General features: G+C 33.8%; 2 protein-coding genes across 2 annotated transcripts; both read right to left on the minus strand.

Moving 5' to 3' along the window:
* Positions 1–4,163: 4,163 nt before the first annotated feature.
* Positions 4,164–14,767, minus strand: LOC128237172 (transient receptor potential cation channel subfamily A member 1 homolog). Its single transcript, XM_052952462.1, has 8 exons — positions 14,733–14,767; positions 9,601–9,770; positions 9,007–9,116; positions 7,531–7,664; positions 5,936–6,172; positions 5,579–5,740; positions 5,003–5,163; positions 4,164–4,728 (listed from the first exon to the last, which is right to left on the minus strand). Exons 1-7 carry the CDS (start codon positions 14,742–14,744, stop codon positions 5,008–5,010), a joined length of 981 nt encoding a protein of 326 aa, XP_052808422.1. The 5' UTR covers positions 14,745–14,767; the 3' UTR covers positions 4,164–4,728; positions 5,003–5,007.
* A 41-nt stretch (positions 14,768–14,808) lies between these two features.
* On the minus strand, positions 14,809–25,213 carry LOC128237865 (serine/threonine-protein phosphatase 6 regulatory ankyrin repeat subunit C-like). The gene is made up of 16 exons (XM_052953445.1): positions 24,945–25,213; positions 23,993–24,173; positions 23,716–23,804; positions 22,387–22,521; positions 21,442–21,541; positions 20,953–21,154; positions 19,687–19,873; positions 19,096–19,374; positions 18,879–18,967; positions 18,251–18,397; positions 17,965–18,082; positions 17,061–17,197; positions 16,412–16,530; positions 16,088–16,297; positions 15,270–15,291; positions 14,809–14,815 (listed from the first exon to the last, which is right to left on the minus strand). The coding sequence occupies exons 1-16, from the start codon at positions 24,996–24,998 to the stop codon at positions 14,809–14,811; spliced, it is 2,076 nt and encodes a 691-aa protein (XP_052809405.1). The 5' UTR covers positions 24,999–25,213.
* Positions 25,214–27,311: the final 2,098 nt, after the last annotated feature.

Consider the following 27,311-nt stretch of genomic DNA (forward strand, 5'->3'; position numbering starts at 1 on the left):
AAACGAACACAGCTTTTAAGCCAGATTTTTAATGTTCCATTCAGGAAAACAGGAGCATGGCACACGGATGCAATCACTCCTTTGATGCTGTTTGATAAGTTAATCAAGAGCCACAATTCGTCAGTTATTGAAGTCATAGTTTTGGGTTTACAAATATATGTCACTGGTAGCATACATTCTCAATTATAGGAAAATACCTTTAAACCAGTTGTTGAACAGTTGATGAGGTTTAGCAAAAGTAACCATTTTTTCCTGATGATTAAAGAGAAAACAACTTAATTCGGAGTCATGAGCCTTGCAACATGTGTATCCGCAAAGGTTTGTGAGTTTAAACCAATGTTGACGTTTGTAAAACAGCGATAAGATTTAAGGCCATGTATCCTTATTGCATTTTCCAAATTCCTGCTATATGGCCTTACCGAAAACCCATGTTTGACAATTGTATTTACACAAGGTTACATCAAAATTGAATTCATTGAAAATTTGGGGTGAAGTTGGTTTTTGCTCCCATTATGTAATATTGATATGTCCATATGGTTTAGACTTTTTGCAAGGCACTCAAGTAAGAATGTCAACAAAAGTAGCAAACTTACTGAAATGGTCAAGTTAAAATGAACTTGGAAAGGTCAAAGGCAAGGTAGGAAAAAATGTATTTTTAGACCCCAAAACATGCTTAAAATGGGGTTTGTTATTACATTACTGTATTAGATGAGTTATACATGCTTGGAAAGCTAATGCCTCTGCTTTAAGGTATGAATTTCATCACCATCAACTTGAACAATCAATTTTCACCTTTGGGACAAAATGGCGAATATAACTCTCATTTCTTTTAATCGTTACAGAAATTAGAAAACTAGCAAAATATTAGTTTCTGCAGTATGTAGTTAGTGAATACTTGAACATTCATTTTGATATAGATTCTTCGAGGGTGCACACTTAAGAAATAAAGGAAAACATTCTAGAAGAAAGAAGCCTGACGCAACAGTGGTCTACTGGTTGGCCACACAGTTTTTAACTAATGATCATTGAATACTTACCGTTATCATGGGGCCCATTACCTAACAAGACTCTCCGCCTTGAGCCGATTGATAAACCAGTGGCGTCACTACATAAACGTTCACCACTGTCCACCAAATGGATCCTTCGGATTCATAAATGCATCATCTTATATGGTATGACAATTGACAGTATTTATCGGTTCTACCGACATCAATGATAAGTGTTGAGCACCACGTTAGCACCGGCTAATCTTGAAGCATTCGGTGATGATTTTGCCAAGAACGGTTTAATTGAGTTGTGGTTAACAAAAAATAAAGACAACTATAATTAATACAAGATTCGAATACGTGATTTGCTAGGTGAAAAGTAAGATACGTTAAACATTTGGTTAAAGCAAGTTGAAGACATGCCATTTTTTGAGCATGCCATTTTTTGAGCACCAAACCTTTAATGACACGTAGCGTAGTTTATTTGTTCCACCTGCCCAAAGGCAAATTAAAGTCCGGCAATACAGAGGGCAATTACAACTCAGAGGCGTTGCCTTCGTCGTTACTCTGGTGACAACGGATCGGGAAATCACTTATCCAAATAGGACTCTTATCGTTTAGGGAAGATGCGCAAAAAACGTGAACAGAGCATTTTGAAGCAAAATTCAAAATGTAGAATAAATAAAGGTTTTATAAGGAGCTCAGCCACACACGCAGTGTCTCATCAATGAAGGTAATTTTATCCGGGCTAAAGTAATTATTAAAAAAACGTCATAACCAAACATAGCTTTACTACTCCTGAAGTTGAAGGAGAATCCCCACTAACCGTCTTAAACCATTTTTGTTTCGATATAGCGTATGGTGACGCACATCTAAAGTTGCAACCCGAAATTGTAATCCCTTTGACGTCAAACCCTGGAGCCGCACTTGTTAGACATCACTTAAACGAAGTGAAAACTTCAATTCGTATCAGAGCGAATCGAAATGTGTATGCTGTGACCATTTATGGCTTCGTTTAACTTTCTACTCATTATCATTGATTTGAGCCTGCAGTCTCAAGTACCCGGTGCCTTAGCTTTGGCTTCGCCTGACATTCATAACTTTTGTATGGTCTAAATTAATGTGTTTTATTTAGGAAATCAATAAGACACATTCTACAAAAGTATCAAAGTATGGATAGATCTATTTGTAGTTAAACCAACTGGCATTTATTTTCTTAAACTATGCAAAGATAAAAAAGAGCAAATGATGATGTCTTTTTAAAGAAAACCCATTAATTGTAAAACTGTTAAATTCTAACGGATCAAGTAAGTTGTGCTTAGATTTTAACTAATACGAATGGTCATTAAACGTTTTGATTTCTGCTTAATGAGTGAGACATGATGTTTTTAAAGCACCCCTTGATAACAAATGTCCCCGTAAATGGTTATATTTAACAAAGGATAGACGATAGCATTCCGAAGCTGAGTTCACGAACAAGTGATGCACGTACCGAGACGGAATTGGTTGATTCTGTAATTACTGGAATGTCGTCTTCAAATAGTTTGATTACTTCGAATTCTTAAGTCTCATTTTCGTTACATGTATCTTAAGGATACTAATTGAAATGTTGTCAACTACAGGTAGCCATTTACATACTCAGTGTAAACTGCACTTTGACCTGAAGAGTCCCAGTCGTCACCGATCACCGAACATGACGTCAGTGATTATAACGTTGATCTCACTCGACGCAACATTTTTAAAAAAACAACCGTCTTCTCAAATGATGTAATTCTTTCATCTCTCAAAGACAGCGTGTTTAAAATGTTATCTTGGCTATAATTCAATAATCTTGCGGGATTCCTTTGTCGGTTGCTAGATACGATTCATCTAGGAAGCTGAGATATGTTCTAGATTTGACTGCTTTAAACGCTTTTGTTGAGAAAGACAATGTTTAGTTTAAAGCTTTTAAAAAAATTAATATTTAATTCAAGGTAGTTAGTTGTCGTTACAGGTGCTTAATACCATTTTGCAATTGAAAGTACTTATCATACCTATTTTGAATTCCCATAACTTTTTAATGGAACACTTTTTAAGAAATGCGACCTTTAGTTAAATATTGGAGCAGGGTAGTAGGGTGCTTTTAAAGATAATATTAGCTGCATAGATGCCAATTTTGAATCGAGTGTGAGTGATTCAAAGTTTGTGTTCGGTAATTTTGAGAACGTATGTTTGCTGTTTCTAGCTCAAAAAATCTATTATGACCTTCACGTCCATTTTCACCGTTACTGTCTGAGAGGTTACCTTCACACCTTGCATTTGTGATGTTCTATTTCTTAAGAAGCCATCGAAATTTATACATGCCACTATAAAGGCAAAATATTCGGTTCTGAAAAGTTAACCCGGTAGAGTGATGATAGTTGGATTTCATTGTTCAAAGTAAAATTCTTAAATAAATTTGTTATGTATTTTTATTTTGTAACATCTTAAAATGTATTAGACTGTATATATTTTTTGGAAATATATATATAAATTATGTTGTGGCTGTTCTCAGATCCAGAAATATTCTCAGGTGTAGTTGATTGATTACTTACGTAGGCAGGAAAGATCGACTTCTGAGGACGATTCTCTGGCGTTCAATACTTTTAGTAAGTGCTGTGACAAATTTGAAATGGTTTTGTGTTTGTTATATCTTTTGCATATTGTTTATCGCTCTAGTGAAAGTTTTCATATAAAGATATTAAATTGTTGTGTAAATCCCATTGTTATGTGTGTGTGTGTGTGTGTGTGTGTGTGTGTGTTTGTAATTGCGTGGAAGTATTGATGTGGTGCCATGAATATTTGACGATTATGAATAGGAAGTAATTGTTTAACTCACGATGCTGGTGAGAAATATGTATTCACGTTCCTTAAGTAAATTACGTGCTAAATATAACTGATATTTGTAACTGCAACACAAATATATTCTTTGACAGTAAATGGAACGCAGGTCATCATTAAACTTTATTTCAAACTAAAAACCTTTTAATAATATAAATCATGCTGTTAAAATACTGTTCATAATAAGATTTATAATGCTGATACCTAAAGACAACAGAGTTGAACTATAAAAAATATTAGAAGAATAACACTCTTATAATTGATACAAGTTATTATTAAAACAATTTTCTCATATACGTGCTACATGATGCTGAAAAAAATAAGTGAATAATTCTATTACTACCACCAATAAAAATTAAAAAAAAAACCCACACACAATCAAAAACAAAAACATTTCTCATGAATCTAAATGGCTGAAAAAGCACAGACTAAAGAAAAATACAATTCAAAATAATCTGCAACATCCGCCGCAATTTGTTTTGATTGGTAAATAATATGCAAATAAAAAACAACAGGGAAATGATAAAACGATACAATAAATCGTCAAGTAGTTCTTGAGTTCTTTTTCGGAAAATATGGTTAAAAACAACAATGAAAAAACAATACAGTACGTCTTCCTTTTAGTCGAGGCCGAGACAAAATAAAGCTAGGTAAATAGACAATGTCAACGCCTTTAAGAGCAAGTTATGGCGATGCTTTATTTTGTATTTCTAACCCTAGGAGGTTACTCGAACAACGATACAAATATATTTTAATGTATTTTTTTTTCTATCTTAGGATGTAGAATCACTTGTCTGTAAGTGTCAGTAAGGCATGTACGTTGTTCATCAACAGTCTCTGTACGTCCCATTGCGCTGATAATCTGAAGGAGCAAACACTACCCCTGAAATTATAGTTATCAATGAAAATTAAAGCTCGCCGACATTAAACCTTGTGCTTAAATATTTGGCTACTGGGTTTGTCCCTTAATATCCCATTTTTTTATTGATCGGAAGAAGCGAAGAATACAACTGATATAATTGGTTATTATTAAACTCCTTCTTAATTAAGATATTTCAATATAAGTCTGTTATCCAACAAAACGGCAAACACTTGATGTCACTTTTTTAAAGTTATGTTTTCCCTCGTAGTAGGCGATTTACAGTGCAATTGATTACCATCTTTATTCAGTGCTGGTTTCTTCGAATAGTTTTCGCTTAATTTCCTCCAGTATTACTCCCTGTTTGTCCATTTCTATTTTCATTGTCTTCATTGCTTTCTTGAGCGTTTTCTGTTTATGTATCATCTTGTTCTGGTTTATTTCAACTTGATTCTCATACTGAAACAAAAAATAATCTTAGTCAAATCATTTAGATTGAACAACGTTTTTTTTCAGAATTTTAGAATATCTGAAACTCTTGTATTAACCGGACAATTTGTTTTCTATACAAAAATGTTAGTCGAAGAACCGAACGATTTCGATGTTGATGTTTTCTTTGCATACCTTCTTGCTTCATCATCTTTCGCGTCCGTAAAACTTTATTTAAACATTTAAGATACCGAGAACCAACAAGCCATAGAGCTTTAAATCGATTGTATTAATTTTAACAATCAAACCAAATAAAAACGATATTAAAGTGTGTCTTTGTCTTTTGTTTTATTACAGATAAGCATTCCCATCATTTAACCCAGTCTTATTTCTTTACTTTTAAAAACATATAATCGAATACAAACATATGCAAGTTTTTTGTTACCTTTTCTGCATTTTTGGAAAGAGCGTTTTTCATTTCTTCTAAGCTATCAAACGAGTCTACGTAAACATCAATGTACCATCCTGGTGGCCAGATAAATTTACCACAATAACGCATCTTTGAAACACTCAGTAAAAGCCTTTCGACGTCAAGAACAAGTTTCACCTAAATTGGAGCACAATATAGTCAACTGTATGAATAAATACGAATAAAAGAAGATAGCACTGACACATTAAATACAATCTTTTTAAGATATATGAGTAAAGATAAGCTATGTTATGTCAGAAAACTTAACATCATTCTGCTTTGAATATGTAGTGAAGTTGTAAAATGAAATCAGATTTGGAACTCTTAATGTGCCTTCATTTGTATCCCTTTGAGTTTTGCATGGTCTTGTACAGCTTTGATGTCATCAATTGCAAGACCAATCATCAAGTTCATTAAAACAATGGTCATCACAATCAGGAATATACAGAAAAATGCATATGTGATCCAGTAATGGACCACGTCGTCATGAAAGACACCGTTAAAATCCAGTTCGCCGATCATCATTACGGATGTGCGAAGAATAGCGTTTGGCGCCGTTGAAAATGGCGTCTGAAATTGCAATAAATAAGGTTTACCAAAAGACAAGTAATATCTGATTTAGACTGTTTGGTACTGAGCGTTGATTTTTTTTTTAAAGAAGAACTGAAATGATATTTGACATTTAATTATTGCTATCATGTCACAGCATACAAACATCATTAAAAGACGTTGCATCTATTTCACTCATAGGAAAGCCACGCACATTTCACTGTCGTACTTATTTTATAAAATCAAGGGGCTTACTGGTTTTGAAGTAAGCAAAAGAAACCAAGCCCAAATCCAACAATGAAAAGCAGGAAGATGATGAAGAACTTCACTAAGGTCCGCAGTATCTTGTTGAGCATAACAACATAAATTCCGATATCTGGCCATTTTTGCAGATACATGACAATTCCAAACCAAGAAAGAACAATGGAAATTGCGCCAAGATTCCATTGAAAAGCCTTAAATCGGTTCAAAATGAAATGTTATCCAATAGTTATTGGTAATATAAGGTTAACAGATTTGTCAGAACCGGCTATTCCTCTGTTACAACTTATGCTACGAGGACCGGCGAGTTATAACTGGCCTCTACCTTCGTATTTTGCATACTATCGGGAAGTACTCATGGGAGTTTTTAAGATTGTTTTCGACACTGCGTGAGTTTTTTTTATCGGAATCGAATAAGATGCAAAATAAACCGGATTTTCAATATCAAAATCAATCATTATGCTGCGTCAACATCATAGTGTTTGTAAAAATTCAAATAAACTATTACCTCGCAATATACATTCTTTCTGATATAAAGTTATTGACAGACATGCAGAAGATCCAGCGACTAAAGCTTCTAAAGTTGAACGGTTCCGCAGTAGATCGAACTATGTCGTGCACAACACCTAAACTTGAACACATCCGTAGATGATCGAACCATATCGTAAAAAAACTAATATATTGAAGACACACGCAGTACGTCAAATCCATAAAAAAATCTTATCTTGAAAATACCCGCAGAAGATCGAAGCATTCCGTATGAATACTCTTAATTTTCGTGTCTGTTGCAACCTTGCCGAATTAGAATCGAAAGAGTTATATGCGCGTATATTCTTAGAAGACCCAAACAAACATTTTGTCCAATCTGTTACAATACATACTGTGGGTATTCTCGGTATCACCAGACGAGTTGTATGTTTTATCTTTTTTGTATTTATTTATGTTAATAGGAAAGTTTAGACAATTTGGCGGTGGTGGTAACCAATGCGCATGTAGTCCACATACAACACAAACTACATAAACACAGTCCTGTCTATTTAATGTAAGGTAGAGTTAATTGGTCTGCGTAACTTTGTCATTCTCAAAAACTTTACTAAGAAAATACTCTGAAAACGTACGTATCTGTAGTTGGTGAAGAATTGGCATCCGTTAAAATCGATCACAAATAAGAAACTGGTTACGAAGATAATGATTTCCATGATGTTGACGAAATTGAAATAGTGCAAACGTCGCATAATTAGTTGTATAAGCTGCAAAATAATGAATATATATATCGTCTCAAGTTTTTTACCAAATAGATATTACTTAAGGGAATAAAACATCAACCTATATTTGTCAAATATAGTATCTTCATAAATATAGAGAACAAAAAATAAGGAAAATAACAACAAGAGAAACTTTTAATTGCCAAACTTTAAAATTAGCTTAAAAAAAACTAAACAAAAAATAGTACATTGGAAATCAAGTATTCATGTAATGCAATGTATTGATTCACGGAATATATGCAACATGTATATAAATATAGGTAATTAATAGAAGTTTGTTATCATGCCATTAATTCCGCAAATCTTAACATGTATTAAGCAAATACATTCTTTTTTTCACCAAAGAAGGGTTAAACTTAACTATTATTCAGTGATTTTATTTAACAATTTATAAAGAAGTAATTCAGTCAAATCATAGTTATTTGGAATTTAAAAGAAGTTTCATCGATTTTACGATAAAATTAGTATGTTAATGTTAATATCATCTTTCGGGCATTTCCAAAATGTAGGTTTTCGTTGCATAATCAAATGCATTTTTTAATTTCCTCAATCAAAAATTAGCTTTACTTCAAATATACCTGATCGTCAGGAACTAATTATTTACATGCTAAGATCAAGATGTTTTTTTGTTTTCATTTTGCTTTCTTCAAGTTACAAAAGTGGTTAAAATTCAAATAAATAATAAAAAGGGAACTCAAGCTATTATTATTTTATTTTAAGATTAGATTTAGTATTGATTTAGAACCATCAATAAAATAACATACACTATGATACGATAAAAAACTTTACGTATTTAAATGAACTGAGCAAAGTATCATCTGAGCCGCATCGCACGATTTCGGACATAAGTTTACCAATGAAACAATCACTATATAATAATAAAAAATGGCGATTTATGACAAATGCTTCAATGTTGGTACCATAAAAACCATGTTGTTTGTTCCCTACTTATGGCGATTGCAATAATAATGTCTGTTTCAAACAGCCCGATTGTACTAAATTAAATAATCAGTTAAAAGTTTTCTTTATTTATGTTACAATATTTGAACGCATTTCATACGTGCTATTTCAATAATGCACTTCTGATATGACATCATGCGTTTTACCTCGAATTTAGTGTACAAAACAGGTAATGCATGGTTTTGCTAGTAATGACGTATCTTACGCAATTTTAGAATTTTTCCATGAAATTCAACTGAAACAAAAACAAAAAGTCGTGCGTCGCCCCTCCTCAAAGTTTTCTTTATTTCGAAGAGAAGAAACCCAACGATATTTTTATTTGCGTGTATAAAAGTGCCTATAAAGAACCCTCAAATCCAACAACGAACCCTTTGAAGACGTTGAGACTTGTGAGAACGTACAGAAACGTTTTGACCACGTGTAATGAAACTGGCCTTCTGTATCCAGTCTCATAATAGTCGCCACAGGTTGTTTGGTTTCTACAAATAAGACCATACACATTTTTTCATGTCTCTTGTATGGTGTCTTTGAGGTTTTCAATGCTTGAGCCGTTAATACAGGGTTTTGGTTAAGGTTAATGAATTGGCTCGCCCGTCTTTACATGATGTTATTAACGAATGTAATGTAGAAAGCATAGACATATTTTGCTAACATCAAATTCGCAAATATTGGCACCAAATTGATAGCATATGTGATATACGCCCGTTGATCTAAGGACCGCTACATTATCAGAAGTTGAGATAATTATTTATATCGATGCCTATGTTAGTGCATCATCAGTGAAAAACTAGTCGCCTCAACCGGGAACCAGACAGCTAATTTGTTAAGGCGATTGTTCTGTGTTTATGTTAAAGTAAGTGTCTCCTCATTTGACTATATACGAGATGAGAGATATTGATATAATTAATTATTTAAAAAATACATGTGAATTCACAACATTTTAAACTTTCGTAAAGAACATACATTGCGAATGGGGGTGGTGTCATAACAACGTATGCCGTCAAGAACGCTAAGTAAACCGCATAAATGACAAAGAAGACGTAGTAAAAAGTCCTCGCGAATCTGCTCCATTTATGCTGACGCAGGCCCTTCACAACTGGATGGACGAGTAAATTCAACTGTCCAGCTTCAGACTGGAAAGAAGTTATACAAAATAATGCATAATGCATATTTGTATCTGTTCGGTAAAACTACACAATAATAAACATTTATATATAACTATATTATTATATTACATTTCGAATTCAATAGATATATTTTTGAATACATAACAAATTAAAGCCAATTATAAAGTAATACTTCAAATCAAGTAATATTTCTGGTTTCTAGTTATATATATATATATATATGTAGTGTGTTGTTTGTGGAGTTTTGTGATGTTGTTGCATGTTGTTGCATGTTTTGTGAATGTTTTTGTTTTGTTATTGACGTTCACCCTGGGCCATTGCACGTGGTTTATGTTAAAACTGTCGACTTCTGGACTTGTTTCTGTAGTTTTTCATATAAATTTCTATATAAAAAGACCCTAGATAAATGTTTAAAAAATGTTTGAACTATAATAGGAGTAAATAATAAGCTTGTAGAACTATTTCTCAACATGATGGTTAAAGGTAATATTTGGACCTTCATAGAATCACGACCCCGCAGTCATTATTCTTTAGAAAATGTTGCCCTCGGTCATAATATATCGACTCTATAGTCATAATATTAAGACTCATCTACACAAGATATAATGAACCATTATGAAATACTTCGAGCCCCTAAAAAAAGCGACTCCCCGGTATCAATTCACTTTGTGTAGAGAGGTCGTAATATTATGACCAGGACTTTTTTGCTGTAAAACTGTAAACAAATGTATCATGGACCATCGTTATGCACTCTCCCATCTACATAGCACAGATTGATATTAAACATCAATAACAGTTTGAAGAATCCACAGACTAATCGTCTCCATAATATTTTTCGTAACGATATAAAACACATTTTTTTTTCTCCAAAAAATACACTTCTTTCACATTAAAAACGTGAACAGATCTTACGCGTAAGTGATGTTTAATGTTCAAAGTTATTTCAATTGAATCTTGCAATCACCTCTTCAATGCGTTGCATCATTGATATCAGTCTCGACACTCACTATACCTTTCCCCCATTTTCCCAGCTCTTCCAGTGCTTTTTTCAGAACAGTGCAAATATGTACACAGCAAGAAGTCGGCAGTGACGACATGGATTACCAAATACGTCAATTTCAAACATATTTATATTTCAATGTATACACATCAAGTGTGTCTCTTCTCATATTAAAGTGTAATAATTATAGTCCAGGTGCGTAGTAAAATGTAGGCCTTGTATCCCCGGCCAAAAATGACAAAATTTAAATGGCCAATAAATGAAATAAATATTGGTAGCTACTTTAACACATTCAACAACTCATAAAGTTTTATTCACGTTTATTTTTTTAAAGATTTTTTTTAAATTTAGTATAATGTAAACTTAACGAAGCGAACGCTTTATTTTTATTGCTTAGAAGTGGTTCAACACGTATGCTATTCGCATGTAGTCTAGCGTATAGGGTACACAACAAAAGTTGCAAGCGTTTACGAAATCAAACAGCCGCGCTTGTTTTGATAAATGAGTGGAAAAGATATCGGCCCAAGTTATCCTGACCCCAGAGAAATTGTAGTCTGGGGTTCGAAATCAAAGCTTTTTTTAATCCTCATGGACTGGTGTAGGATGTTCGTTTCCATGAAGTAGTGGAATATATTCAATATCATGGCACATTCCTCCCTAATCTTTATCGCATGATGAGTGTTTGTATCGTATTTATAACATAAAACCGTTAGTATTAATTTTGTTATTGCTAATTTCATAGCCATTTAACAAAAGGTGTGATTGGTGTATTTTAGGCTATGATTTAAACATGGATTTGGTGTAAGTTGTTCGCGAAGCACCAGGCACCAGTCACTGTACGACACATCCGTCGACATGGCAGCAAAGTTTGAGTTAAACGTTTCAATTATTATTTACACGACAATAAATATTTTACTTTATAGAAAGATATTTAATTTAACGGATAACGTACAACATTCACCATGATCGCGAATACTAGTATATACATGCTTTTGTACTTCAAATTTTGTAAAACATATTTGCCGTTTACACACGATCTGTTTTGCGTTATGTAGTCATCTTAATATTAGAATCACATTCAGTTGATATTATTGTTCTCATATATATACGGAATGAACCATCGGTACCTCGACAGCCCGATGTCAAAAGCATCGTGCCAACAACGACATCCGGGCACCCGAGGATTACTGGAGGATGCAAGTATATTACGGTTTTCTGGACCATCTGCTTGCATAATTGAAAGATCTTGTGATAAGCATTGGCCACACGTTTTTAGGGCAACGGGTCATACCGTCACAGTTGCACCACTTAACAGACAAGTGTTGACTGTTTGTTTGAGTTATTTGAGAACAACATGACATGCCAAGTTGCATGGAAATGTTCCTCGGTGAGAGAAGGCGCTGGAAGACCCGATGGCTTGCACGTAATATAGATCAGGTTCCGTCAACGCTACTGGAGACGCTTGACCAGAATTTGACCGCATATCAATGTGTACAGCTTTCACTGTATACGTTAGAAACTATTCCCGCTATATCCGCAACATGGGAGAGATCACCCAGGAGTCCCGCGCATCAAAATATATCTTATAAACACAATGTCTCCAGAAAGGCTTTCTAGCCTGGGACTCATGCACATCCACCGCGATCTAGACATGGAGGTCGACACGGTTGCAGAAAGCCTTGTTGCCAAGAAATCCCGGAAGTGAGAGTTTATTTGAACTATGTGCAGGGTGTATTACTTGATTTTATTATAATCATTGTATATATAATTAAATGTGTGTATTGTGCATATAAAATAGATGTAGTTGTGTCTTTTGTTTCTCTCTGTAAATCTGTAATCCGATTTTGATTTCTGACACCACACACTCACTTCGATCATTCCTGGTCATTCCGAAAGGTTGGGAATTCTCCCTTTCTCACCAGTGTTTACATTCCCGAATTAAACAATTTATTTTCAACATAAACAAAACCCTAAGACCCACCAGATTTCAATCTTGTTATTCAATTATAGACTTTATAACTGCATCTAGTACTGTAAGAATGGATATCTGGATAAAAAGGTTTATATTGAGTTGCCTTATATTTATTATTATATTTGGACAAATACAATTTTTATAATGCACTGTTACGCCGCATAATAGCATCGCGGCATAAACGAAATCGACCACGTTTATGCGGTGATTTTCAACGCATAAAGAGGACTTTCTTATATGGCAAAAAGGCACACTTTCGCTGCATAAAAACAATTAAAATACATACTAGTACAATAGTGGTTTCATCAAGATCTGACATAGATTTTTGTATCCACTTAACCATGCTATGAACTAGACCTTTTGAGACTTAAATTCTAACACAGATTTAGTAAGATCGGTTTAAATGTGAACCAAACCAATTGATCTTCCTGCGAAAACGTTTGAAATGATGTTTGGCCCGACGGATAAAAATATTTTTCAAACTTAACTTGTTCCAATGTCCATTACAATTAGTCACTAGTTATGCACATGTGATTTGTTACCACTGCATCCACCCCGGGAAATATCGGGGCCTTTGAATCAATCCCTGGTAAAGCCCCCGATATCCCCCAAACACACGCCGGGATGGAGTGGGGGCAGTGGTTACAATTCAGTAGAATAAGCAAAGTTGTGTAAAACGTCAATGGTTGCTAAAGGGCAATGTGTGCCACAAATAACAATAAAACATTTTTTACTGACTAGGTGAAGGACCATTACACTGTCATTAACATATGTATGTATAATTGAAAACTCGTGTGCACAACGTCACATGCCAGTGAACATGTGTGTAAAGTTTGGTGACTCTATGTGTGGTAGGTAAGAAGCTATGTGAGCAATAAAATTATCTGAAAAGAATATCTTAATTTTGACTGAATCAATAGCCATAATTAGTTCGTTACTGGATCAATAGAAATACAAATGATTAAAGCAGTTACACAACTTCATACACCAATGAATAAATGTAAGTGACTCTCTCTGGAGACTCATATGTCACAAGATTTCGGGACGGACGGACATTATCATCAACGTCATCACCATCGTTTTGTTGAAATATTAGAACCCTATGTTTGAGCTTTATAATAAATGGTTAAGTTAATCCTTTTTATGTTGCAAAAAGGCACAGTTGCACCCCATATAAGTATTTCTGCGTTATGCGTTGAGCGTCGCCGCATAAACGAGGTCGCCCTGTTTATGCGTTGAAAATCACCGCATAAAAGAAAAAAACGCTGTTATGCGGCGAAGCTGCTATGCGGCGTTACAATGCACAATGGTACCTGCCCAACTTTTTTTCAAAAGGAAACCCATGCAAAGTGTCTTCAAATGTTTTTGTTATCTTCGTTCTTGCTTTAAGCAAACAAGATCAATTCATTCTGCCCAACTTGCAATTTACAAATTAAAGTCACGGTCAGTCCATAGAACCAAAATTAACAGGCATTCATCGAAGCGCTAATTGATAAGAAATTTAGAAAGAAATTTATTTGCATAACTACTATTTACAGAAATATAGCCAAGTATATTCTTCATTAATAATATATGATTTGATGCTTTTGCTAGACTAATGCTGGTCGAAAGTTGCTAGAAATACTTCATACGTAATGCAGAATTACATATATTTTTAATTTACGGCTTCTAATGTAAACCTAGGGTTAGGTACAGTTTTGGCCAAACTGAAGTGAAAGGATACTGCCAATATGCCAGCTACGTACAAACTGTTTATCTGCTTTACGTATTCTACTACAGATTTGCTGAATCATGTACATACAATACAAATTGGATACTTGTTTGTATCAGTGTAAGATCGCAATATAATCCACCGAATGAGCACCAGGAGTTCGACCATAGTGATGTCAAACAGCTACGTATATTTGAAAATGTTTGCAGTTTATTTTTATTGTAGGGTTTGGCTAGCTTTAATTCTTTTTATCAACAAACGCTAACATGCTGTAAAAGACCTTACCATCATCATCATAGGATGTTGAACTTTGAATTTATCAGAATCCTTTTCATAAGCCTCGGGTGAATCCTTTTTCTCCTTAATATCTGAACACAAAAAGTAATGTGATCAGTACAATGGTAGTATCAAGAATACAAGATACATTCACAAAGGTAATATATATTATATTAACTGTATTGCAGTTCTCATATAATTAAAAACACACACTCAAATACGCATGTTATAACTTATAAATGCATATCATATTTTATACAATGGAAACTTGTTTCGACGGTGTTGTCTTATCAGTCCCCTGGACCTTTTGCATGCTGTCGTATCTGACCACCCCTTTGTTAGCTAACAGATAATTCATTTAAGCGATATTATTGAGTTTGTCATTATTTACCTTAGACTAAAGTTTCCACGGTAAGGCATTTGATAGTTAGTGGATATTATCAAAGCGTTTTAACAGAAAAAATAAATATAAATACTAAAGAGTTGAATTTTGAATCTCTATAAAACTATAAACAACTAATAAATTTGGCATACGTACAGCTGTACTGTGTCTTTGTTGCCTTCATATCTGTGAGAAAACATTATATAAATCGTTTATATGGTGCATTGTATATCGATAAAGGATCATATAAAACACCAGACTTTGAAAATGATATGCTTAATCGAACGGAATAGCATTCAAATGAAACATAATATTTGATCTCCGTATTTAAAGACGCACAATAAAGGTTGATGAACAAAAAGTTTTTTTAATTTTAAAGCATTACCATGTTTAACTCATTTGCACTAAACAAAAAAGGATACGATTTGTGAGCAGAAAAAAAGTACTATTGATATTTTGGCGCTTTTAAACTGGAGAAATTATGATCATTTAGTGATTAAGGAAAAACAACATCTATAAATGCTAATCTGTACACCTAGTATATGTTGTTGTTTTTTATTACTAAAGTTAAATAAGTTAAACGTGCTAATTCATTAAGATATATGTATCGACCAATATTGTGCTCCTTTTAGGGCAAAAATTAGCTTAAAATGGAGACTTAAAACAAAGATACTTTATTTCCTTTTCTTCAACTTTTTAAATGACAAAAAGGGCAGTATATGCCGCTTAGTGCTTAGCTGCTGCGCCGGTTAAGATAAAAGGATTGTCGGAGTCAAAACATAGACTCTAAATCAAAATGTCGTAAAAGATCAAAGGCGGGGCCCTGTAAGCGGCGAAGACTGTTATCTTTGTTTACAGTATTCATTCAAATCAAAATATTGCATTCCGACGTAGCATTTATGACGCAATTAAACACGTTGTTAACACACACTGAATCTTATATTGTTGTAAAAGAACACCGAATTAACACCTTAAGTCCTACCCCGAGTTCGAAAACGTTGATCCTTCCATTCTTTTATGTAATATAGATCGTCAATAAACTCGAAGTTGAATCGAGCCAAGTAGTTTGTACATTTTCCTTTCCCAACATGTGTGTCAGATGGTTTCTTTGCTAGATCTGTTTCTTCTCCATCTGTGGTGATTTCCTTCGCGGATGGAAACATACATCTATCCAGAACTGCCTTCGCACAATCTGTTTAAATGAAATCGTGGCACGTTTTAAGGTAAAAAACTTTCATTTATATAACCATTGGAATAACTTTTATAAAGAGGATAGAATCTTAAAGAATTCAAAACATGAGCTTACCTGGCATATACAGAACAAGTTTTCTAAACGGCGTACATTCCATGCCGTCGTCGTCATTTGTGTAATTTCTTAGAGCTGTCTCCCACTGGTTTGATTCAATAATTGTCATTGCAACAGACCTACAAAAACATATTTGAAAAGCACTGATTCAGTTTGTGATTGATACTTTAAAATTTAAAAAACACAATTGAATAGAAGAACACCTGTTATTTTTTTTATTTAAAATGCAATTGGCATTTGCAATGAAATTGATATTGGGCTTATCACTGTAGTTTTAAATATTTCATTAAAATTGTAATTGGAAATGACACCAAAGTAAAGCATTGGCCACTATATAAAAGCTTTAACACGAACTTTAGTATACTGATAATGACTGCAGTACTTCTTTGCCGATGACGTTTTCCCTTCAGAATAGAATGTCATAGAAAAATGGGTATAAAACTTAATATGATCCCGAGACATCATCGCAGGACGCCAGATAAATAAAATCAAACACCAAATAATTATTGTTGAGAACAATTTTTGTTCGTTACTTAAACGATTTGGTCTAGTCATATACTCATATGAAAACGTTATATGATCACAAATGACCCTTATTGGATATTTTGGTACGATATGTTATAATTATATCATATTTGTTTAGACTCACGTATGCCGTTCAAGTATAGCGATTTCTAAGCAATTGCGTTTCTTTTCGTCCAATGCAGACACGTTGGCATTTTTGTTTATCATGTATTCCACAACATCAGCATGTCCGTTTTGGCTGGCTACCATCAAAGGTGTAAGCTGTAAAAAGCAAAAAAAGAATATTTATCTATAATTCCTAGTGTCAACATATCGTTATTGTTAGCTAAGATGAGAAACAATAAATCCAATATCAAAACTAGAGGAAAGCTTCAACAACCTCATGTTTTAATAATTCATTTAGGACTGTCACGTTATCTTACAACTCGCTTTAAAATGTATTTATCTTTGGTTATGTGTATGTCAAATGGCAAACCTAGTGGCTTATCTGTTATTCATAATTGCAATTTGCTACTAAGCACCATAAAAAACATGTTCAATCGTTGTAAGGTTTGAAGATTAAGCTTTTAACGAAAGTCTAAACCGAGCTTTCATATTCCTTAGTTTGTTAATCGGAAACATTGCACATACCAGGCCCATTTTAAACATTTTCAAAACAAGAATTTAGCCCATATTTGGTAAAAAATAAAATAAGATAAAATTGCCATGGTTAACATGTCGAATTAGCGATTCTGCTTGGGTTAATAAAGAATGTTCTTATCGGGAAGGGGTAAACAAGGTTATACCTTAAACATACGGGAGCATCAGAAAAAATGACTGCACACACACTTTCAATTAAACCATGTTTGCATAATAGAAAAAGCACAGCATAATTTATAAACCAAACTTATAACAATTGATATAGAATTGATGGATCGGACGAAATATTGAATTGTAAAGATAAGACACATTCGCATGCAATTGGAAAGTAGTGGAATGACGAAGTGGGTCCAAAAGAATGATAACAGCCAATTGCAAACTGTTCTTACCTTGCTTTTGTTCGTCATTTCAATTGAAGCGTCTCGAGAAAGCATGTGCTCAACGCATTTCAGATGTCCAGAGGCGGCCGCAAGCCAAAGCGGGGTACACCCGTCATTATTCTTGCAACTTTGAATAAAACGTTTTTGTACTTAATAATATTCTATTCGCTATAAAGTGAATCGGCTAATGCATTCAATAACAAACTGAGTGTAAATTAAACTGCCCAAAGAACATATATTTCATCCGTTTAACTTACGTATCCAATAGTCAATGTTTTCTGATTACTTTGCTTACTTGACAATGTTTTCTTTATCCTCCCGCAGTTGGACATCGAGCGGTCGATCGTGTCCATCTTTTGCCATTAAATGAAACACAGTGTCACCATTCCCGTCTTTCTTGTGTAGAAACTCACCGTTTTGTAACGCCATTTTTTCTATAATGCTGTAATTAAAGCTTAGTCTTATGAACAGAATTTTCCTTAAGTGCATTGTGATGCTCTCATCTCGCAAACAAAACAAGGCTGCTAGGAGGCGTGGACAGGGTTACCGAATTAATTACTATCATCAAAATAGACTGATTGAAGACTCACTTTGAAAGTATTTATACATTTCTAACTACAGCTAAAGCTAGAATAAACTACAGTTCAATTCTCAAAACAGAGCTTTTTTGCTGATATGTATAAACAAACGAATCCTGAACAACTGTTCACTTGGTTCGGTAATGTTGAGTTTTTGTTGGCCCGAAAGCGTGCTGTGACACAGAAAGAAGTTTAATGAAATTCTCATTGGTTCAAAATAAATTTCATTCATCAAACACCATGGTGTTAAGTTTTAACTAAAGCGAATTAACACCTCCTCAAAATGGGATCTAAATGAATTCGATTCAAATGTTTATATAGATTACTGATAACAAATGAACTTGCCTTGTAAATCCTTGTTCACTTGCGATATGCAGTGGAGTTTTCATTTCGGAGTCTAAGAGAAAAGGGTTCGCACCATATTTAAGTAGTATCTGCCAAAAAAGTACATATGATATTTAGGATCAACATATGCTTCGAGCAAAAAAGGATTGAGTTGTAAGTCTATACGTTCCAAACATAAAGTTTTAACAAAATAACAACTACATATTTTTATTCTTACTTCAAAAACGTTCACGTGTCCAAATCGACTGGCTGTGTGCAGGGGAGTCGTTCTGTTTTTTTCGTTATCCGGTGCGTTAATTAACTTCTGAATTTTGTTAATAGAAGACATTTGGCCAGATTTTTCCCTTGGTAAGCTATCATTGGACATTTGGCCAGTTCTTTCCCTTGGTAAGGTTTCACTTGACATTTGGTCAGTTCTTTCCATTGGTAAGGTATCATTGGACATTTGGCCAGTTCTTTTCTTTGCGGTATCCTTGGATGTTTTATCTAATAAAGTCTGAAAACATAACATAGAAAGATTTTCTGAAGAGTTTAATCAAATTACAGTATTCATAAACATGTTGTAGTCAATGATTCGTATTCAATCAATTATCTTTATGCGCCGGCATTTTTTTTATATAATACGAACATTTAAAGATTGAAACACAGGGAATACGTTACATATATTAACAAATAAGGACACTTTGAATTATGTGGTTCAGAAACCAAACTACTTGGCTTTATGTAAGGTATTTTTGTACAAAACCCTAGAACCACAGATGTATTCATCTTAAAAAAATACCAGTTAAAATATGTAAATTTACATTACCTGAAGAACTTTTAATCTGTTTCTTTTGGCACCAATATGTAATACATTCCTTCCGTCTCCAAGCTTTACACACGGATCAATGTCACCTAAGTTCATTAGGTACTCTACAATTTCATCGAAACCTTTAGCGACTGCGCGCATAAATGGAGTAAATCCATCTGCATCCGGTGTATCCTGTGCACACTTTCTAGAAAGGTGGAAAAATAGCAGACTAAATGTTGTTGTTTTTTAATTGTTTTATTTCAAACGTTAACTGCATCATATCTTTGAAAGGTTTTTGCCTAAGGGTACTCTGCATTATATTCCTTCATCTGCAGAAAAAGTTAGGATTTCTCATCATATAAGTTATTTTCATTTTATTATTAGTTGTTGTATTCTTAAGTTTCCTCAAGTTAATGCATACTTTGATAAGATTTACCATTTACGTTGTTTACTTTATTCGGGATAGATGAGATAGGAGTGAGGTTGTGCACACACACTAGACTTAAACCCAAGTCAATTTACATTTTACAGACTGTTCCGTGGTGGTACCTAACAATCCTTGATAAACAACTTTTGTTTTGTATATTATTTATATATATGTAGTGTACTGTTTGTGGAGTTTTGTGTTGTTGTTCCATGTATCTGGTTTGTGGTTGTTTGTTTTTGTGATCTTTGTCATTGGCGTTGACCCTGTACAATTGAACGTTATTATGTTTTAACTTCCGACTGCTGGGCTTGTTTCTGTATTTTTCATAAAATATTAAACAGGAACTAAAAAGTAGCAAAGCAAATCACCATCAACATCTGAAAATGTATAGAATACTATATTGGATCAGTCAGTAAAATTATATGGTTTTCAAAAGATAACGCAGCCAAATTGATTGGCCCAAACTCGAGAATGTCCACTTATGTAGTGCAAAACATTTCGCTCATTTGAAACGCTAAATATTTGAAATTTAATCTCTTAATCATAATTTAATAAAAATAGTTCGGATTTTTTCAAGAATTAACATCATGCCGGTTGCCATTTACCTATTCAATTGACCAAAAAGGGAATATATAATTCTTCAAAAATAGCACATTTATAATCCAGATGCTTGCAAAGACCACCTCCGAAAAGGGACAAGGAGGAGTCAAGCTCCTATTTGCGTCAAGATAATAAATAAGTTGCTTTGAGAATGCTTCCTTTACCTAATATGTCGGGCTTATTTTTAGAGTACTTGTACCATTGATTTATACACTATGTTCTTGAACTAAACAGTTACAATATTAACATTAACATACCCAGCCCTTAGCTCTTTTGCGCAATCTAACTTGTTGTTTTCACATGCTAAATGAAATGCTGTTTTCTTGTTACTTGTAACTTTGTTAACCAATTCTTTTGGGCCACACTGAAGAAGCTTTGCAACAGCATATTTTTTCCCATACAAAGCAGCATAGTGAAGTGCGGTCATTCCATCTTTATTCTGGTGATCTATTTTGCACTCTGAAAGAAAGAAAGCGTATATCTGCTAAAGAAAAGTACGCTCGGCTTTTAACTGAACCTTACCATATTATCTAATTATTATCAACATTTCGTTTGTACATGCGATCAAAATAATATGTTTAGATGGGTTTACATATCGGTCAATTTCCCTTGATAGAATTAAATAGCAGGGCTAAGACAAAAAAAAAACAGATTCTGCGTCAAGAACAATTAACAATTAGCAAAATTTGAATGATAATGCTTAAACATATTTTTAAACAGTACAATTATAAATAGAAGTTCACTACTTTGGCCGATCAGAAGATCTATCAGCTTTTCATTCCCATATTTTGATGCTAGCATGAGCGGCGTGTTTCCATCTTTGTCTTCACAATCCACGTTAATTTTCTACAAACGAGGATCATTAATCAATATATAAAACAACAACATTATATTATAGCATAAACTAATCAATCATGTATTATAACATGAGCGTATATTTCATCATTTTGTACAGAAAATAGAATTCAGTTCGGGCTCTTCTGTTTTCTGTGGAACTTTAAAAACATACACTATTATATAACAATGGGCCGATTGTTCAGAACTTTGTGAAAGTTAACAACGTTGTTAACGTAACCATTGTTATCTTTAAAAGGTGAACTATTTTATGATGTGCTGATATTCACAAGTAAAGCACGCATAGCTGAATCAGTTATCTCAATATATCTTAATATTACAACAGATTACATGTGTGTTCATGAAACTGTCTGAGTATTAAAGATTTGAAAGTTAACAATTATCAAGTTAACAACGTTGTTAACTTTTACAATATTCTGAACAATTGGCCCATTATTATATATTAAAACTAACCCGCTTTTACATGTAAAGCGTACAAGATCAGTTTAGTTTGTATTGTTGTTCTTAAAAAATATAATAGATAGGAATACCAACACGTTATGTATCTGAGTATTACGAAGCCAATTAAAAAAATCAGAGAGAAGGATAAAATTATGCAACGTTTGTACTAAGCAATCTTAACAAATTACTTTCAAACCGTATTGTTGTTTTTTTCTCTTCATGCATGCAGATGGCATAACCCTTTTTCAATTTCAAATGTATTATAAAATGAACAGTTCCATCGAACCTTACAGTTTTTTTAAACAAGTGTTTCACTTCAGTTGATGCGCATATATAACGCGTAAAAATTCCATGATTCGAAAGAACCCTACATTTATTATGTCAGCTTCATTTACCTTTTCAATCAAAAGTTGGCATATCTCCAATGGTCCACGAAGGGCACATTGGTGAAGCGCATTAAAACCATCTCTGTCCCTATCATTCAGGTTTGCCCCGCGAGTTAGCAGCTCTTCTACGGTAGAAACTTGCTGCTTGAAATTGAAACAGTAAAATAATTATATCATGCATTAATTTTCTTCGTATGGATCTTTAAATAATGCATGTGTTCGTTTTGATTCTTATGAAATTAGTACAAGGGGAGCACACACACAGATATACTTTATAAACAAATACCCTAATGATGGTTCCTTAATACATATCTAACACTTGCATCTAAAACAATGGTTGGCGATACATTTGTCAATATATGTATAATATGTCAAAAGTTATTTCAGAAGACTTGGAATTTAATGAAGATTAGCTCTGTTTCACTTAATATTTTATCAATGAAAATAGTATCGCATAAGTTTCTCCAATTAAATCTTAGGTTATGTTTCAATGACATAAATCGAAAAATATCTCTGATAGGTATCTGTATCCATGGTTATGATCCGACATGTTACCGATTTCATCGTGGCTATTAAAAAAATGGGCTTCCGTATCACCGTAGCGTACACTTTTCGTTTGACGTTTTTGACTGCTTTTATCATATTGCTTGTGTATAAATGTATTTGTAAACGAAAACATTTTTGCATGATCGAACCTATACGAAGTTTTCGAAAGAAATTTATAGCCGACTATTTGTCGTAAAACTGTAGTACGCATTCCCTACACGAAATGTATAAAACGGATTAAATTCAATAACATGCATTAATTTTTCTTTTTGTTCAAATGCATGTCAAAAACCAATGTGTATGTTTGCAACGAGCATACATTTTATTGCTGTAAATTAATACTTAACGGGGTTAATTAAAGTGTGCGGTAAGGAAGCACGGCGGGTCGGATTTAAATAACATCCATTCACCTTACAAGTACGACATGTTACTGTAATCCAGGTGAAGGCCCAAGTTGTGTGGGTTAAGTGTACATGTGCGACATTTTATTGCATTTACAATAAAGAATCGACATTTTCCTATATTCCAGCAAGTATAGATGAGACTTTTACTGTATAACATGATTACCTTGATTCTTCTTGATTTCATTGAAGTCCGAAATTGAAGATGTTCTTCAAGTGTGTAAATCAGTGAAGTATTTGAAACTTACAAATATCAAATCATATTAAAACTACGTTTGATAGTATTCATAAGTTCATATTTTGACACATCAAACAACAGATCTAAATGCATATTTTAACAGGTTGCCTTGATTGTAATTTAATCTCGTAATCAATCGTAGATTTAACTTACAAGATGTTGTTGTTCACTATTTGACGTAGGTCCGTTCCTACAAGCATACATTAGCGGAGTTAAATGGCTTTCCGATTTCTTGCTGACGTCTGTAATTTAATAACATTCATGACAGGATGCGGCTTGTTACATATTTCCAGTATAATATTCAAATACACAATATTTACCGGTAATGTAAACCGCGCAACATTATGACGACTCAGGATCAGCGTTAAAACATTTCATATAATCAAAACGTTGGCAAAAAACCCATCTGTAACCTAGTATAAGTTCGTACCTGCATTATTTTCCAACAAAAATTGGACGGCTACAAGGTGATGTCCCCTTGCTGCATAATGTAGAGCCGTCATCCCGTCTTTGTCTTTGACGTCCACGTCAACTTTATCGGAATCCGCATCGTCTTCGTTTTTTGTTTTCAATACGTTCTCTATCCCTGCAACATCACCTCTCTTTGCGCACTAAAATTATAATTCAATTTAAACGTACACTGAGCAATGAAACTTATTTTAAACTATAAGGCAAAAGTGTACTTGTTGACGATACAGATGTTTCAATTGTGTTCGTGGGTATTCCGCTCCAAAGCTTTACTAGGGCTATAAAGTTTTAATAGTTTCATGGCAAGAAGAAATATCAGCTGGTAAAGAGTGTATAGAGAAGCTGCGAAACAGTGCGTGTATGTGCGATTGTACGAAAAGTTTAGGTTAAAAGCCGTTTGCGAAATTTCACTGAAAGCTTGTACTTGTTAGCCTGTTGAAACACAATTACAAGTAGAGGCATTCTCGGGTTTGGCAATTTAATTTGTTAATAATATTGAAAAAACCCCACAACAATTGACATCTTGAAATCTTGATTGGCAACTAGCTGATTATCAAAACTGTCTGTATAGACGGTCGCTTTGTTCTGATCAGAGTGTGTTCAATTCATCTTAAACAAAAACATGTTGAATTAATCCGCCGCAATATTTGATTAAGAAACCCAATATGTCCCCAATACCTCAATCGATAAAGTCACTGAATACCAAGTTAAAATCATGCTGCCTAAACAAATCAATTATACTATTAATACTCATTTCTAACATTCTGACCATTAAATGTTTTTCAAAAGTGTTACCTGGTATTTGAGTACAGCAAACATGTAGCTCGTACTCCTGGCTTAGATTAAGTGAAGTTGAATACGTAAAATATGCACATTCACTAATAATCAATCTTGCCATGGCAATAATGTTGTACCTCAAATAACAGGTCCTGGTTACTGATTTTCTGCTGGTCTCCATTTGTGCCCATGTTCGAGTCCGATTCATCGCCATTTAAACGATTTGGTGAAAAACGGCCATCTTTTGAACTCCCGGATGATTTTGACGGAGAATCACGACTTTCCGAATTATCAGAACTCTTTTGCAAAAGATCCGAGCGTTGGAAATTCGATGTTTGCTTTGGGGGAAATGAATCCACAGTTTTGAAACTAGAAGATTGCTTTTGCAGTGAAAATCGACGATTGAAAGGACCATTCGTTGCTTCTGGTTTAGGATGTATCCTAGGAGAGCGTATTCGTGGGCCATGTTTTGTTTGTTCAGCCTTGTATGTGTGTCGAATACAAAAGAAATAAGTTAACATGATATGTCATTTATTGACACCTGTAATTAATATTTTGTATTTATGGCTGTAAGAGCTAATACAATAAGGATCCTACATGATTTAGTTTTATGTTGATATGCTGGTTACTGATAATCAATGCATTTGAAAAGTCACAGTCATGATCACACGAAATGATCAAAAATGGATTACATGGATTAAAGGAGTTTAAAACATTCTGTCGTGCGTTTTTGCTCTCTCTATTATCGTGTTCGCTTTTAAAAGAAAAGAAAAAAAGGAAGCTTGCATCATAATTATGCTTAAATGCTTCATATTTATATAGTTCAACCGCTGCCAACACCATAAATCTTCCACTGTATCCTCAATAATACAATTGAAACTTCATGCCAATTAATGGGTTTCTATGTATCGCGCAAAACCCTCTGTTGTTCCGAGCACTGCTTTTAAAAGCTACCGCTTTCCGAAAATTGGGGTTGAGGTTTCAGCCTAAATGTTGGAATACATGCATTGGCACATCAGAGCAAAAAATAAAAACCTAAATAGTAGAGCTTCAAGTGTAACGTTATATTTTCATTCATGTTTTAGCAGAAAGCATTATTTTGAAAATACCAATAGTTGTTAAAAGCAGTGTTGCGGCTGTAACATGAAGCCAAAAACAAACTCCTACAAAGAAAGTAATAAGAAAACGCCAACCATGCTCGTTGAAGCTTGCTGATTGTCGTCTATTTCTGTATCTTCAATGTCTTCCATTGACAACACCGTGTCAATTTTCGGTATACTCTAGATAGCTATCCTCTATTCATAAATACACAAAAGAAGTGATCTGTCTTAACCATCCATTACAAAGCACTCGTAAATCGCAAAGAGATAATGAATTGTTTTTGGCATTTCTTTAAGTCACAAATACGAACAATGTGATATCGTTATGCAACTTATGTATCGACTATGATTAATTTGAATAGGTGCAATTTGATTATTGGTTTAATGAGTATTCGTGGAAGAATATAACCGTTTTCTGAAAATGGTAATTGCAAAAATAAAATGTATGCTTGTAATAACAGCGTTTAAACAATTCTACCCGGCCGAGTTTACGAAAGAGCATGCAATACCTGTAATTATAAGGCGAACGACCTTCAGTGTGTTTGCAAACCGATGAAATTACAAAATATATGCAATTAAAAAGCAAATTCAAATAAATATTATGATAGATTTATCGCTGTTCACAGTTCTTAAAAAGTTGCAAGGATAGAGAAGAATATAATCATAACTTGTAGAAGTAGTAATGGTTGTGATTATGGTGGTGGTGGCGGTGGTGCGGTTGTGTTGTTTTTGTTGGTGTTGTTGTTGTTGTTGTTGTTGCTTGCTGTTGCTGCTGCTGCTGTTTTTATTAAAATAAATATTAACTTATTCATAAAACAGGCAGACAATTCCATTAACTGAACGAAAATCTTCGCCAATATATGATGATAACGAAAAACACTTACTTCATGCCATGCATGTACATTATGTCATTGAATAGAGTCCCTCACGCTGTCTCTATGGAAAGACACTTCAATTGTATTCAACTATTTTGTATCAAAGTTATTGGTCAAACGAGTAGTTAAACGAAGTTTTTGTCCTTGATTTACTCTTAAAAACTAGTTATGCAACAGCTTTAACAAGCTAACTTTAGATCTATAGTCGATTAACATCGATAAAGGATATTATTCATGATCCGGGGAATGAAGAAAACTAATTTGACAGTTTGAATGCCCAAGAGCCTGAAGAAAGTATCAACGAATGTTATTTCATAAATTATTTGATGTTTGCATTTTTAATGGGCCTATGAAAATGAAAGTTTTTATTTCAAATTGTATTGTTTATTTTTTTTTTACGCAGATCGATTTTGACGAATGTTTCAGTCGGTCTATTTTCCACCAAGACTTACATGTTCAACTAGTGTCAGTAGTAAAAGGTAGCTTATACTTGGTGTTTTGTCATTTTCTTCTGGGTCAATGACAATCT

Source organism: Mya arenaria, chromosome 6, assembly GCF_026914265.1.
Source record: "Mya arenaria isolate MELC-2E11 chromosome 6, ASM2691426v1".
NCBI lineage: Eukaryota > Metazoa > Mollusca > Bivalvia > Myida > Myidae > Mya > Mya arenaria.

Coding starts and splice junctions, on each gene's coding strand:
- LOC128237172 (XM_052952462.1), bottom strand. Junction 9,117..9,600: donor ACACCACCCCCATTCGCAAT/GTATGTTCTTTA, acceptor TCTTATTTGTAG/AAACCAAACAACCTGTGGCG. Junction 5,164..5,578: donor TTTCCAAAAATGCAGAAAAG/GTAACAAAAAAC, acceptor TTTTTGTTTCAG/TATGAGAATCAAGTTGAAAT.
- LOC128237865 (XM_052953445.1), bottom strand. CDS start 24,998: ATGGGCACAAATGGAGACCAGCAGAAAATCAGTAACCAGGACCTGTTA. Junction 21,542..22,386: donor GCCAACTTTTGATTGAAAAG/GTAAATGAAGCT, acceptor CCTCGTTTGTAG/AAAATTAACGTGGATTGTGA. Junction 17,198..17,964: donor AAATGACGAACAAAAGCAAG/GTAAGAACAGTT, acceptor TGCTTTTTACAG/CTTACACCTTTGATGGTAGC.